Source organism: Schistocerca cancellata, chromosome 7 (assembly GCF_023864275.1).
Source record: "Schistocerca cancellata isolate TAMUIC-IGC-003103 chromosome 7, iqSchCanc2.1, whole genome shotgun sequence".
Lineage (NCBI taxonomy): Eukaryota > Metazoa > Arthropoda > Insecta > Orthoptera > Acrididae > Schistocerca > Schistocerca cancellata.
The window spans coordinates 72,161,099-72,176,217 of record NC_064632.1 but is presented as its reverse complement, the minus strand read 5'-3'; the positions used below and the strand labels follow the sequence as shown (position 1 = coordinate 72,176,217).

At 44.5% G+C, this 15,119-nt stretch overlaps 1 protein-coding gene across 1 annotated transcript in view; it reads right to left on the bottom strand.

Moving 5' to 3' along the window:
* Positions 1-15,119, bottom strand: part of LOC126092605 (endoglucanase A-like) — a 201,957-nt gene that overhangs the window by 166,079 nt on the left and 20,759 nt on the right. The window contains exons 4-5 of the mRNA XM_049908303.1: positions 9,937-10,114; positions 2,488-2,650 (exon numbers count right to left, since the gene is read on the bottom strand). Coding sequence (XP_049764260.1) covers positions 2,488-2,650; positions 9,937-10,114 — 341 coding nt within the window. The remainder of the gene's footprint in view (positions 1-2,487; positions 2,651-9,936; positions 10,115-15,119) is intronic.

Below are 15,119 nucleotides of genomic sequence, written 5' to 3'. Positions count from 1 at the left end.
TACCTCATCCTATTATCTTCAGTGCTATTTCGTTGTGCTACTGCTTACTGCCTGAAGTAATCTGGAAACCTACCCCACTCAACTAGCCGCGCGGTCTAACGCGCTGCTTCCCGAGCGGCAAGGCGTGCCGGTCTCCAGCACGAATCCGCCCGGCATATTAGTGTCGAGGTCCGGTGTCCCGGCCAGCCTTTGGATGGTTTTTAAGGCGGTTTTCACCTGCCTCGGCGAATGGGGGCTGGTCCTTTTTCCGCCTCAGTTCACTATGTCGGCGATTGCTGCGCAAACACTGTTTCCACGTACTGGTACACCATAATTACTGTATCACGGAAACATTGGGGTTACGCTCGTCTGTATGAGACGTTCCCGGGGATGGAGGGGAAGGAGGAGTCCACTGAGGACCGAGCTGCACAACAACCAACAACCGTGGTTTCAGTGTGGGCGGTGATTGGGGGGGGGTGGGGGGTGACTACTGTGGCCTCTTGTGGGCTTGTGAACCACTGAGGGCTATAGTCGGATGAAGCCTCTCCGTCATTTCTAGGCACCCAGTTCAATACACAATACAATACACAATCTGGAAACACTGAATTCGTGACCCTCTCTGCTGTGAACCTGTTTCTACAAACGCGTACAAACCATCAGGTGAAAACAACGTGTTGCGTATTTTCATACGATAACTTACATGCCCGTGTCTTCTTTCTCTATCGACCCTAACTTGAAGTAGAACACAGGATTCACCTCATGTCTGTAAAAGTTAAAAGTCCATTTTTTTGTCTCCCAGCAGCAGATGCTTTGTAGGGAAAGAGCAGGTCCGCCTAACATTTAACAAAAAGTCAAACGCGTTACCAAAAACAATTACCAGCAGACACTGACAAAGACTTTTAATAAGGCGCGTCAGTTGTTTAACTGCTCACGAGCTTTTTGTAGAGATCCCCTCTGTCATTATCAAGTGGTAGACTGACAAACAACCACTTGATGAGGGCAGTGGAGATCTCTCCTGGAACCTCGTGGGCAGTTAACCATTTGAGCCAGCTCGAAACCCAAGAATGCAATTGCACACAAAGACTTTTATTTGCAGAGAGCATATATTTCGTAGCAATTCGGAAATAAAGAAAATCATAATTCTCAATTATTTGCAAAAAAAGGCAACTTTGCTGCCACCAGAACAAGAATGAATAACACACTCAACTGCGATATCACTAGTTGATTGACAAAAGTAAACAACGCAAAAAAATCAACTAATGGACCATATTCACAGGGAAACGGAAAGGAAGTTCATGAAAGCCTGTAGCTGTAGCACAGTACTGCATGGAAGTGAAATGTGGATCACTGGAAATCCGGAGAAAAAAATAAATGGAAACGTGTGAAATATGTTCAGGCAACTTATAGGATAATGTCTTTGACAATCTCTGGAGTTTCTACAGGTGAATAATGCATCATAAAAAAAAAAACAAAAAAAAAACCTTAGCCCCAGCAGACCATGAAGTGGCATCCTCAGCCCACAGGCGTCACTGGATGCGGATAGTTACTTTCTAGGCAGAAATGTAACGGAAAAGCTGTGTGTAAATATAAACCCTCAGAAGGGGGGGATATATCAGCCAAGGATCATAATACAGCATATGCTGAAAAACGACAAACATACAATCAAAGATGACAAATGTCAGAACTTATCGATAAAGAATATTAACTACCAACGCGTGAGCAAGCGCGTGTTAACTCTATCCCCCTAAGACTGTGTGGTGACAGTAGTTGTTTACAGGCGAGCGCATACTTTCGGATGACGAAGGATTATGCTGTTTGATGAGCACAGTCACACCTACCGATGGTTTTTAATTTAATGTCACAGTGCTTTCGTTGCATTTACCCATTGGGTGTCCATCTGTAGAAATATCGACAGTTGTGGAAGACGTTACCCAACTCCGGTCCCCTAAATTGTTTGAACATTTTAATCGCCAGGAGAAATTTAAGTTTCATATTTAAAATACGATACTGTCGAAGAACATTATGAATTAAGGACAGGTGCAGTGGTTCGGAAGGGAGTAAGACAGGGTTTTAGCCTCTCCCCGATGTTATTCAATCTGTATATTGAGCAAGCAGTATTTCAGTTCAACATGAAATGCTTAAGATCGACTTCATTTCTGCCTAATGCAAATACCTTACAGGGGGTACAAGATGCGTGTTGCACACTGGGTAAAAATTTGAACATTATATTTTAAAAATACCGTTGTTTCTTTCAACAGAGAGAATGAGAGACCTATGACCTCTGGTAGCGTATATTTTGAGTAACTTTCGAAAAGTAATAAGAGCTCGTGATAAAAAATTACGCTACATAGATATATCTAGATTTCATATGGCACAGTGGCTGTGTGTCGAAGGACTGCCTGCTGTTCTTTATTGTAACCGATATGTATCAAGGGTTACCGACAACTCTTGATTTTTTTGTAGAAATTTCTAGTAGAATATAAACTTTTAGACTTTTTAAAACTTTACCACAATGCCCATCGTCTTCTGGTCGTAGCTGAAGTAGCTGGAGATGTACTGTAGCTGGAACTCCTCGAAGAGCTCCAGGGCTCTCTGCAGGTACGTGTTGTCCCCAGTGGCCTTGTAGACCCACACATAGCCCCACACCAGTTCGTCAGTGTAGCCGGAAGTCCTGCAACAAGCACTACAGCTACACACTGGTATTTATCGGCACGGAGCTCCCATCCACGAAATTCCCACGTATGCTAGTACGAGGGCAGTTCAATAAGTAATGCAACACATTTTTTTTTCGGAAACAGGGGTCGTTTTATTCAGCATTGAAATACACCAGGTTATTCCCCAATCTTTTAGCTACACAACACTATTTTTCAACGTAATCTCCATTCAATGCTACGGCCTTACGCCACCTTGAAATGAGGGCCTGTATGCCTGCACGGTACCATTCCACTGGTCGATGTCGGAGCCAACGTCGTACTGCATCAATATCTTCTTCATCATCCGCGTAGTGCCTCCCACGGATTGCTTCCTTCATTGGGCCAAACATATGGAAATCCGACGGTGCGAGATCGGGGCTGTAGGGTGCATGAGGAAGAACAGTCCGCTGAAGTTTTGTGAGCTCCTCTCGGGTGCGAAGACTTGTGTGAGGCCTTGCGTTGTCATGAAGAAGGAGAAGTTCGTTGAGATTTTTGTGCCTACGAACACGCTGAAGTCGTTTCTTCAATTTCTGAAGAGTAGCACAATACACTTCAGAGTTGATCGTTTGACCATGGGGAAGGACATCGAACAGAATAACCCCTTCAGCGTCCCAGAAGACTGTAACCATGACTTTACCGGCTGAGGGTATGGCTTTAAACTTTTTCTTGGTAGGGGAGTGGGTGTGGCGCCACTCCATTGATTGCCGTTTTGTTTCAGGTTCGAAGTGATGAACCCATGTTTCATCGCCTGTAACAATCTTTGACAAGAAATTGTCACCCTCAGCCACATGACGAGCAAGCAATTCCGCACAGATGGTTCTCCTTTGCTCTTTATGGTGTTCGGTTAGACAACGAGGGACCCAGCGGGAACAAACCTTTGAATATCCCAACAGGTGAACAATTGTGACAGCACTACCAACAGAGATGTCAAGTTGAGCACTGAGTTGTTTGATGGTGATCCGTCGATCATCTCGAACGAGTGTGTTCGCACGCTCCGCCATTGCAGGAGCCACAGCTGTGCACGGCCGGCCCGCACGCGGGAGATCAGACAGTCTTGCTTGACCTTGCGGCGATGATGACACACGCTTTGCCCAACGACTCACCGTACTTTTGTCCACTGCCAGATCACCGTAGACATTCTGCAAGCGTCTGTGAATATCTCAGATGCCCTGGTTTTCCGCCAAAAGAAACTCGATCACTGCCCGTTGTTTGCAACGCACATCCGTTACAGACGCCATTTTAACAGCTCCGTACAGCGCTGTCGGAAGTCAATGAAACTATACGAGACGAAGCGGGAATGTTTGAAAATATTCCACAAGAAATTTACGGTTTTTTCAACCAAAATTGGCCGAGAAAAAAAATGTGTTGCATTACTTACTGAACTGCCCTCGTACATGTGAAGTAGGAAACTGACCCGTGAGGAAAGCGGATACCGTAGCTTTATAACATTTTACAGTCGATTAAAACCCAAACCGCGCGGAAGTATCCGTGCACCGGTCTCGTAGCAGTGTAACTGAATAACTGAATGCGGCCATTTCTAATGGCGCGACTGCAGCTCTTTCTGTTGCCGTGCGGCTGCAGACGAACTACTGGAAAGGGTTGCATTCAGCTGCAGTGAAGAAGGGTGACTGGACAAGCGCACGGATACTGCTCCGTGGTTTGTGCTGCCACAGCCGCTGCGCTGGAGTTGCACCTTTAAGGTGCACACACACTTGCGAACTGAGAAGCCACTCACAAGCATAATGGTCACAAGTGGGCGTAGTTCTCACGAGCACATTGCTCACAAATGTGCACGTTTCTCGCGAGTGTCTTGTGAGTACTTGTAAGTTTTCCCAATGAGCACAAACTGGAGGCCATTCTCAGCATGGAGGATCGCGCTGCGCGCTCACACGTGCCCCGCGGTGGCGAGCTATGTGCCTGGCAGTGCGCTCAGTGGAGGCTCTCTGCGTCACTGTTTTCCCTAGCAGTTCATTAGCTGCTTCCGACCACGTGGGTCCCAACGTATGATATACAGTTTGAGCGACAGTGCCACTTCGCCCGGTTACACATTAGCGGCCCAGCAGCGTACAGCCCGTAGACTATATACACCACTTTGACGCACTAAGAAGTTGTAGTTGTTGTGGTCTTCAGTCCAGAGGCTGGTTTGATGCAGCTCTCCATGCTACGCTATCCTGTGCAAGCTCCTTCATCTCCCAGTACCTACTGCAACCTACATCCTTCTGAATCTGTTTAGTGTATTCATCTCTTGGTCTCCCTCTACGATTTTTACCCTCCACGCTGGCCTCCAATACTAAATTCTTGATCCCTTGATGCCTCAGAATATGCCCTACCAACCGATCCCTTCCTCTAGTCAAGTTGTGCCACAAATTTCTCTTCTCTCCAATTCTATTCTGTACCTCCTCATTAGTTATGTGATCTACCCATCTAATCTTCAGCATTCTTGTGTAGCGCCACATTTCGAAAGCTTCTATTCTCTTCTTGTCTAAACTATTTATCGGCCATGTTTCACATCCATACATGGCTACACCACATACAAATACTTTCAGAAACGACTGCCTGACACTTAAATCTATACTCGATGTTAACAAATTTCTCTCCCTCAGAAATTCTTTCCTTGCCATTGCCAGTCTACATTTTATATCCTCTCTACTTCAACCATCATCAGATATTTTGCTCTCCATATAGAAAAACTCATTTACTACTTTAAGCGTCTCATTTCCTAATCTGATTCCCGCAGCATCACCTGATTTAATTCGACTACATTCCATTATCCACGTTTTGCTTTTGTTGATGTTCATCTTATATCCTCCTTTCAAGACACCACTAAGAAGTAAGGGCACGATTTATTGGCCTATTCATCGGAACATAAATTGTCGTCTGCCCATATACGTTTCAGTTCCTAATCACTTGAGGCCAATGCCAATGCGACCCTCTCTCGCACAGAGTTAGTAATCACTGATACGCCTACACCGCTGTTTGCAGTATTAAGCTGTTCAGATGATTTGAGACAGGGTATATCTAGCATTGTCGTTTGGAGGAATCGTGATGTGGTGCACTCTGTGAGAATAAAAGCCCATAAACTAGTAGACAGCTACATCTGAATCATGCACTGATTTGTGCATGTGCAAATAAATACCCCAACACAAAGATCATATATGTCTCATCTGCACCGGCCTGTGTGGTCGAGTGGTTCTAGGCGCTTCAGTCTGGAAGCGCGCGACCGCTACGATCGCAGGTTCGAATCCTGCCTCGGGCATGGAAGTGTGTGATGCCCTTAGTTTATTTAGGTTTAAGTAGTTCTAGGGGCCTCATGACCTCAGATGTTAAGTCCCATAGTGCTTCGAGCCATTTGAACCATATCTCATCTGCAGAAAATTTCAGAACGTTCGTCGATGAGGACGTACAGCGTGCCTACAATGAAACTTTCGCAACTTGAGCCAGTGTAGACGTAAATTATATGGGTACCCAACGTTGCAGAAATGGTCCTAAGACTGTGTGCTGTAGGATTTGCGTTGCTGGTAGTTTTAGCATCGTTTCTTGTTGGTACCAGTATGGCGACGTAGGGTTGAAACGCAGGCATCGGTGTGTTATAGAGTTGCGGACAGTTAACACGGGTGTGGACAGGGTGAGCAGGTCTTTACTCGTAAGGATTTTTTGTCAAATCTACAGCACTAGTGCTGCTGCTCTTGTCGAATATGGACGCATTAAAGAAATCTGGTGAGGTCCTCTTCCCACACCAGGGTTGAAGAACATGAATCTTGAGAGGGGCCAAGGGCCAACATCACCACGAATTGTTGAAGTGCAGTAGTCCCTGTTGCCACGGCTGAGAAGGTGGAAGCAGTGTGGCACCTTCAAGCACTGCACGTGCTGTGTGACGACAGCTGAACATTCCATGATTTAGCATTCGAAAAGTGCTGCGAACAGTTGTGAAATGGTATCTCTGGTTCGGTTTCAGGCCATCAGGGACGCAAGTGATCGTCACAATGAGCAACGTTTGTAACCCGGAACTTAAGTATGGTATCCGATGAACAAATGTTACCATCTCATGTGAAAACGACAATGCCTGTCTTTCAATGGTTTATCCATCATTAATCTTGCTCGTGTCCTTCCAAATGTATCCACAGAGTTTCCTTGTCTTATGAACACATGTTTCCAATAGGAACCCTCTTAAGTAGCGAAAATTTAATTATAACCACACTGTATTATCGATGTAATATGGACTTTCATGGAAACGGTACAGGCTCGAATTCGCTGCCCGAGAATCCAAGAGTAAGTACAACCGAACTGATGTTGTAGACATGAAATTTACAGTGAACTTCCCTTCAATGCTTCAAGCAGCTTTGACAACTATCCTCTTCGTTATACCCTGTGAGTACATTCACTTTTTGAATTTATGGGCTCTCTGCTTCAGATGCTGCTTCTGTTGCTGACATATCGCTTCAGTCGGCAGGAGAGTATATGCAACGAATCCCTCTTACAGGTAGTCCTTCCCAGGACGGATCGGACAAACCATATTGCCCGATTAATAATACAGCTTACGAACGTGTCACTTAAGCAATGCGTCAATCTCATCACCAGAGACACAATACTCTCACGTTTGATGCTGGAGAATTATGTAGATCAGAATGATTCTCACGTCTAATGTTGGAGAATGGTGTGGATGTAACAGAAATACAGGTGACTCATGCTAAGGACGATGCAGATAGAAAAGGAAAAGTAACTAGCTATACCATTTCTAGGACAAATAATGGTTATCAATTAACACATATGTCAAGATACAAAAAATAAATTTCAAATTGACTCATGAAGATAGATAAGCGAAGATACTTTACTTGACCTGATAATGTCACGGCGTTTAATGTCTACAAAAATCCGAGAACTAGCAGCCGCATTCGCACAATAAGTTTTTTCCATAAGCTTCGGGTGGAGTCGTCCCCAGCTAAGCGGTCAGTGTACATCGCTGCCATGTGGAGGAACCAAAATTGACTCCTAGTACTGCCGAGGATTTTTGCTTGGTAAGAGGTCTGGTACGGGTTACACATAACCTCGTGATGCCAAATGAGGAGCTAATTGATTGAAATTTAGCGGCCTCAACGTATAAAAATTCGTCAAAACGGCCAAATGTGCTGTGGGCTGACCACATGTCCCTCGACATTGCACCCGCAGAAGTTCACACGTCATTCGATCGGCATCCTTGGGTCTTCAAGACATAGGCGACGTTTGTATTGCACAGTGATGATTTTAAGAACCGTAGCCTGTGTTGGGATATGCATAAGAAGATGAAAATGGAGTCGCTCTTAGGGACTGGCTGGAAATGGACAATTTCAACATCATCCACAATGCTAAACATCTAGGTACGCTTAGATATGGTAAATGTGAGAAGTATTATTGTGCTGTTCTCTGCAGATTGTCCATGTCCACGGTCAGTAATTACAGTTTGACACAAAGCAAAGTTCTGACGTCATTAACGCACAGTCAGCACAAACGAGTAAGCATCCAGTCTGCCTCGATGTAACTTTCAACGTGTAGACTGACACCAGTTTAAGAAGGGTATAGGTCTCCAGTGGGGCTCTCCAGAAGCAGCCTATTTTGACAGATTTTTGAGTGCTCTAACGGTTCATACCACGTGTATTTCGACGTGTATACATAACTGGATAGGCACAGAAATACAACGAATTCTACCGCCCATTATTAGTAACCACACAGCAACAAAAGAACTGAAGATCTATTTTTCACTGAAGGTTACTACACTTGTTATACCGTATCGTTATACGAGGCGTGTTTTTTTAAGTAAGTACCGTTTTGAAATTAAAGAAAGACGTGCTAAGATATCTCAATAATTTTATTTTTACATGAAATCCAGTACCTTAATCTACTTTTCTACACAATTTCCGTCAATATTGAGGCACTTGTCATAAAGTTGTACCAGTTTTTGAATACCCTCCTCATAGAAGTCTGCCGCCTGACTTGTCAACCACTGCATCACCACTGTTTTGACTTCGTCATCGTCTTGAAGACGCTGACCGCCCAGGTGCTTCTTCAAGATGAAACATGGATGGCCTACGTCACACCAGAATCAAAGAAACAGTCCATGGAATGGCGGCATTCAGATTCACCCAGAAAAGTGAAATTTAAGCAAACAATTTCTGCCCGGAAAATCATGTGCACAGTTTTTTGGGACAGAAAAGGAGTACTGCTTGTGAAATTTCTACCTCGTAATGTGACTATCAGTGCAGCAGCTTGCTGTAAGACATTGCACAATCTGAGCCGTTCAATTCAGAACAAAAGACGTGGCAAGTGGAGCAAGGGCATCGTTTTGCTGCAAGACAATGCCCTTCCGCATGTGGCGAATCAGACCAAAGATCTCATCACATCTTTTCGATGGGAAACTCTACATCATTCCGATCTTGCGCCCAGTGACTACCATCTGTTCCTGCACTTGAAGAAACACCTGGGCGGCCAGCGTCTTCACGACGAAGTCAAAACAGTAATGATGCAGTGGTTTTATTAACTGCCAGTCTGCCTCGATGGAACTTTCAACGTGTAGAATGACACCAGTTTAAGAAGGGTATAGGTCTCCAGTGGGGCTCTCCAGAAGCAGCCTATTTTGACAGATTTTTGAGTGCTCTAACGGTGCATACCACGTGTATTTCGACGTCTATACATAACTGGATAGGCACAGAAATACAGCGAATTCTTCCGCCCATTATTAGTAACCACACAGCAACAAAAGAACTGAAGATCTATTTTTCACTGAGGGTTACTACACTTGTAATACCGTATCGTTATACGAGGCGTGTTTTTTTAAGTAAGTACCGTTTTGAAATTAAAAAAAGACGTGCTAAGATATCTCAATAATTTTATTTTTACATGAAAGCCTGCCGTCAGGTGGCAGACTTCTATGAGGAGGGTATTCAAAAACTGGTACAACGTTATGACAAGTGCCTCAATATTGACGGAAAGTATGTAGAAAAGTAAATTAAGGTACAGGCTTTCATGTAAAAATAAAATGATTGAGATATCTTAGCACGTCTTTTTTTAATTTCAAAACGGTACTTACTTAAAACCCACGCCTCGTACATCGTTATAAGACATTACAGTTACTATAAATGTGACACTGCTGTCCAAAATAGGAATTTTTGTTTACGACAGGCCCCAAATGCCAGCTGCGCCATCAACGTAACTTAATTCCAATGCAATTCGCAGAATTCCATATCGACTAACGAGTAGATGGTCGCGGGAACAAGGCGACGAGAGGACTCACGTGTAAAACTGGGCCATTTCTGGGATGGAGTCTGTGCAGAGCGCCCTGTACGTGTCGGCGAAGTTGAGCAGCTCGATAGCGGCGTTGAGCAGCGTGGCCGAGTACTGGGCGTCCACCGACTGGAACACGATGGACGCCGACGCCAGCGCCGCCGCCGCCTCCCCGGCGGCGTCCGTTCCTGCAACGACGCCAACCGACAACCCGTCTTGAGCACCTGTCAGTGTTGCAAGGGATTCACAGTCCAGACCCCTTCCAGGGTAATATAGTTTTTCGATTACTGGTTCGAACTTGTAACACGTCCGTATTTAATGTATCCCGCTCGATCGGGATCTAATAGCAGCCCAAATAAATTATTAGTTAATGTGACCGTGTACCTAATGGGGCTGGCAATCGGAATGGACTGCTACGGAGTTGTTACATTCCATTTTGTCCTTCTCAAATGCTGTAATAATGAAATGTCTGGTGACAAGAATAACGCCAACACAGCTTCACTAATCAAGATCTATATTCGTCTCAAAAACACAAGAAAAAGGAGACAGCCACTGCCTTCGTCATACACTTTTAATAACGGCTAATCTCAGCACAGGTTTCTTCGTTATTCACATTCGTCACACGCTGATACAATCACTGCAATCCAACACTGCAATCCAACACTGCAAATCCAAAATAATGCCGGCGCGGTAGACGCGAAATCAAAAGAACGGCACAGAAATATCACTGATCACTCTCGTAATTATACTTTAGCACTTTCCCGTATTATTCTAACACAAAGGGGTTAAACCGCGGCGATGGCCACTCCCTTTGTCGGTAAATCTTGCATTACCACAACTGCTGGCTTCCGCACAGCTCGGCCCGCCACACGGGACTACTGACCTCTCTACACTCGTTCTCGCCACACGACACTATCGATAGTTTGCCCTGTCGACCTGTGCCGAGTGCAAACTTATAGTAAGGGCCTACGGACCCCTTACAACCTCTGCAGAATATTTGAGAAACCAATGAAACAAACGAGGGCTACAAAAGAACCGGAACAAATACATTTCGATACTTACATTTGTCAGACTTCAAGAAGAATAGAATATAGTAATTCCAATCCCAAAGACAGCAGGTGTTGACAGATGAGAAAATTACCGAATTATCACGTTTAATAAGTCACGGCTGCAAAATACTAATGCGAATTCTTTACAGACGAATGGAAAAACTAGTAGAAGCCGACCTCTTTGGATTCCGCAGAAATATTGGAACACGTGAGGCAATACTGACCCTACGACGTATCTTAGAAAATAGATTAAGGAAAGGAAAATCTACGTTTCTAGCATTTGTAGACTTAGAGAAAGCTTTTGATAATGTTGACTGGAATACTCTCTTTCAAATTCTGAAGGTGGCAGGGGTAAAATACAGGGAGTGAGACAGGGTTGTAGCCTCTCCCCGATGTTATTCAATCTGTATATTGAGCAAGCAGTGAAGGAAACAAAAGAAAAATTCGGAGCAGGTATTAAAATCCATCGAGAAGAAATAAAAACTTTGCGGTTCGCCGATGACATTGTAATTCTGTCAGAGACAGCAAAGGACTCGGAAGAGCAGTTGAACGGAATGGATAGTGTCTTGAAAGGAGGGTATAAGATGAACGTCAACAAAAGCAAATCGAGGATAATGGAATGTACTCGAATTAAGTCGGGTAATGCTGAGGGTATTAGACTAGGAAATGAGACATGTAAAGTAGTAGAGGAGTTTTGCTATTTGAGGAGCAAAATAACTGATGATGGTCGAAGTAGAGAGGATATAAAATGTAGACTACCAATGGCAAGGAAAGCGTTTCTGAAGAAGAGAAATTTGTTAACTTCGAGTATAGATTTAAGTGTCAGGAAGTCGTTTCTGAAAGTATTTGTATGGAGTGTAGCCATGTATGGAAGTGAAACATGGACGATAAATAGTTTAGACAAGAAGAGAATAGAAGCTTTCGAAATATGGTGCTACAGAAGAATGCTGAAGATTATATGGGTAGATCACATAACTAATGAAGAGGTATTGAATATAATTGAGGAGAAGAGAAGTTTGTGGCACAACTTGACTAGAAGAAGGGATCGATTGATAGGACATGGTCTGAGGCATCAAGGGATCACCAATTTAGTATTGGAGGGCAGCGTGGAGGGTAAAAATCGTAGAGGGAGAGCAAGAGATGAACACACCAAGCAGATTCAGAAGGATTTAAGTTGCAGTAGGTACTGGGAGATGAAGAAACTTGCACAGGATAGAGTAGCATGGAGAGCTGCATCAAACCAGTCTCAGAACTGAAGAGCACAACAACAACTTACATTTGAAAACAGTCAATAAATGCTCAACTTTTGTTGAAAGTTTTTTCACCATCAGGGCCACTAAAATCAGTAATTCGTCAAGTGCGTCTTCGTCTCAGATCTTGTATTTTTGTTAATTATCTTCAACAAGTAGTGGTTTGCTCTCGTCTCAGTTTTAGGAGAGCACTATCCCTTTAGTGAACAAAATTTACACCAACGAGAATATTTGTCTCAGTACATCACAGACATATTGCTATCAGAAGTCAGAACTAGCAATCTAGGATGCTAGTCTCAGTAATGGGTGTAGTCAGTGGGTTCTCTTTCTAAAGAGCTTCGCCCCAGTCTGATCAGAACAGGATGTCGGTCCATGAGTCGTAGGCTTCCTGGGTCTGCGCCACACTCCAACCCTACCATCGGTTCTTGCCGGCTCATCCAACCAGGTCACGGTTTTCCATTCGTCTAGGTTACCAATACGGTGACGAGCCCAGGAGAGCACTGCATGTAATGTCTTGCTGTTATAATAGGCAGTCAAGGTGTTGGTCTGCTCCCATAGACCATTAACGCCAAATTTCCACTAATTGTCCTAAGGGATACGTTCGTCATACCTTCCACATTGATTTCTAGGTGTATTTCGTGCAACGGCGCTTATCTGTTAGCAGACTCCATGGAAACACCTCTGTTTCTGGTCGTTAAGGCTGACGGCCACTGCGTTGCCCCTGGTAACAGGTACTGCCTGAAATTTGGTATTCTCGGCACAGTCTTAACCCTGTCCATCTAGGAATACTGAATTTGCTAACGATTTCCGAAATGGGATGTCCCACCCTTGTAGCTCCAACTACCGTACCTTGTTCAAAATCTGTCACGTCGTGCAGCCATAATACATTCCGAATTTTTTTTTTACATGAACCACCTGAACATAAAAGACTGCACTGCCAATACACTACCCTTTAATACCTCGTGTACGGGATACTGCCGCCATCTGTATATTGCTACCTATTGACTTTTCTCACCTCAGCGTAATTCTATGTCACTCGTAAAGTAGAAGTAGTGAGTGGAAGCATCTCCAACGAAAGTTAAGGCTCCCACTCTTTCTTACTGTCACATGTACTTCGTTTTAGAGGCATAGATGGCGACTGTGTCGTTAAGGTGAGCTGGGAAGACGGATGACTGAGATCAACGTCTTTCAAGCACTCTCACAACTCACAGTCCACACATGTGGAAATAGCAAAATTTATATATCCATATACTGCCGATTTTGAGAACACTAAGCCCTTCATCACCAAAAAAACATATTTTTTTCTACTTTTGTATATTATTTCCTGTCCTGACTCAGTATTTGTTTAACGGTGATTTCAGCATGTACAAACGAGAATAGTTCTAGCCCGCCAGGGTAGCCGAGAGCGCTATTGTGCTGCTGCCTGGAGTCGGGTAGGCGCGCTGGCCCCGGATCGAATCCGCCCGGCGCATTAACGACGAGGGCCGATGTGCCAGCCAACCTGGATGTGGTTTTTAGGCGGTTTTCCACATCCCGCTAGGTCAGGGGTGGGCAGGAATCCTGCACGTGTGCGGTGCACTTGCACTCGTGCAGTTAACAGGTGTTCTGCGTGCACGCAGGGGCAAGCTGGTCACCCGCTTATCTCCCCTCCCCACCATACCGTCTCTCCGCTCCTTCCTCTGTAATGCGTTTTGTTTCCTAGCTTGCTTAGGAGTAAGGTTAGTAGGAGTGCTTGAAAGATATCATGTTTTGAAAGAGGACCTATTACCCACGATACGTTTTATTTAATTATCACAGGTGGAATGGAACATAATTTCTACACACAAACAAACACGAACAGTTACTTAAATTTTCATCACTGATGTTTGCTCTTAACCGACACTTACTAATTCAGCAAATGGTTTTCCAGCTCTCGCTATATTAAGCGCAATCTTATAACTTGCACGTACCGCTGGGCTATTATTGTTGTCGTCCTGAAAAATTGAAAACAGTGCTCCATAAAATGTTAAATCAGTTAGACGAGAGACATGACGAAAGGAAGTCGCAGATCTCTCGTGACCACAGCAACTACGACAGATTCATCTAGTATCGTCAGATCGCTCTTCTTAAGCTCAGTCAATTTCTCCATCCGCTCAGAATCCGACAATAAATTGTACTCGTCCTTATGAAATTTGTTATAATGGCCTTAAATACTAAACTTCTGCTGACCAGCGGGAATACTGCCACATATTGAACATTTCGAATTTTCACGTTTTTGCACAAAGAAAAAATGATTCTCCCATTACTTTTTAAAGATAGAAAATCTACGATTCTCCGTTTCCTTGACCACTATGCATTTTCCGGTTCTTGAAATACAACGTTCACTACGTTAGTGGTCAATACACATCAACGTCCGCAGCTTAGCCTGGCACTACACAGCCGCAACCTGCCGGCTGTCGCCAGTGCCCCAGTCGACGATTGCACACGAGCAGCACACGTGCAGCGCTGTGCGCTCATGAGCCGCGTGCAACGTTTTCCCGCCACTGCGCTAGGTGAATACCGGGCTAGTCCCCATGTTCCGCCTCAGTTACACGGCTCGCAGACATCTGAACACATTCGCACTATTCCACGGATTACACTCGATGCAGACAGTTGGGGAACACTAATTCCGTCCCAGGGGCAACAGGGTGGTGGCAGGAAGGGCATCTGGCCACCCCTAAAACATAAACATGCCAAATCCGATTAACGATGGCTGACCCTGCGGGACAAGGCTCAAGCGATTGATAGGTGGATAGAAACGAGAATAGTTCTACACTGTCATCAAGTTGCTCGCAGATCCTTGACCACATTGGTGGATCTGTTAACATACTGCCAACGCTGACGAGATAGGAAGGCAACAAAGCAGTGAAGGGGGG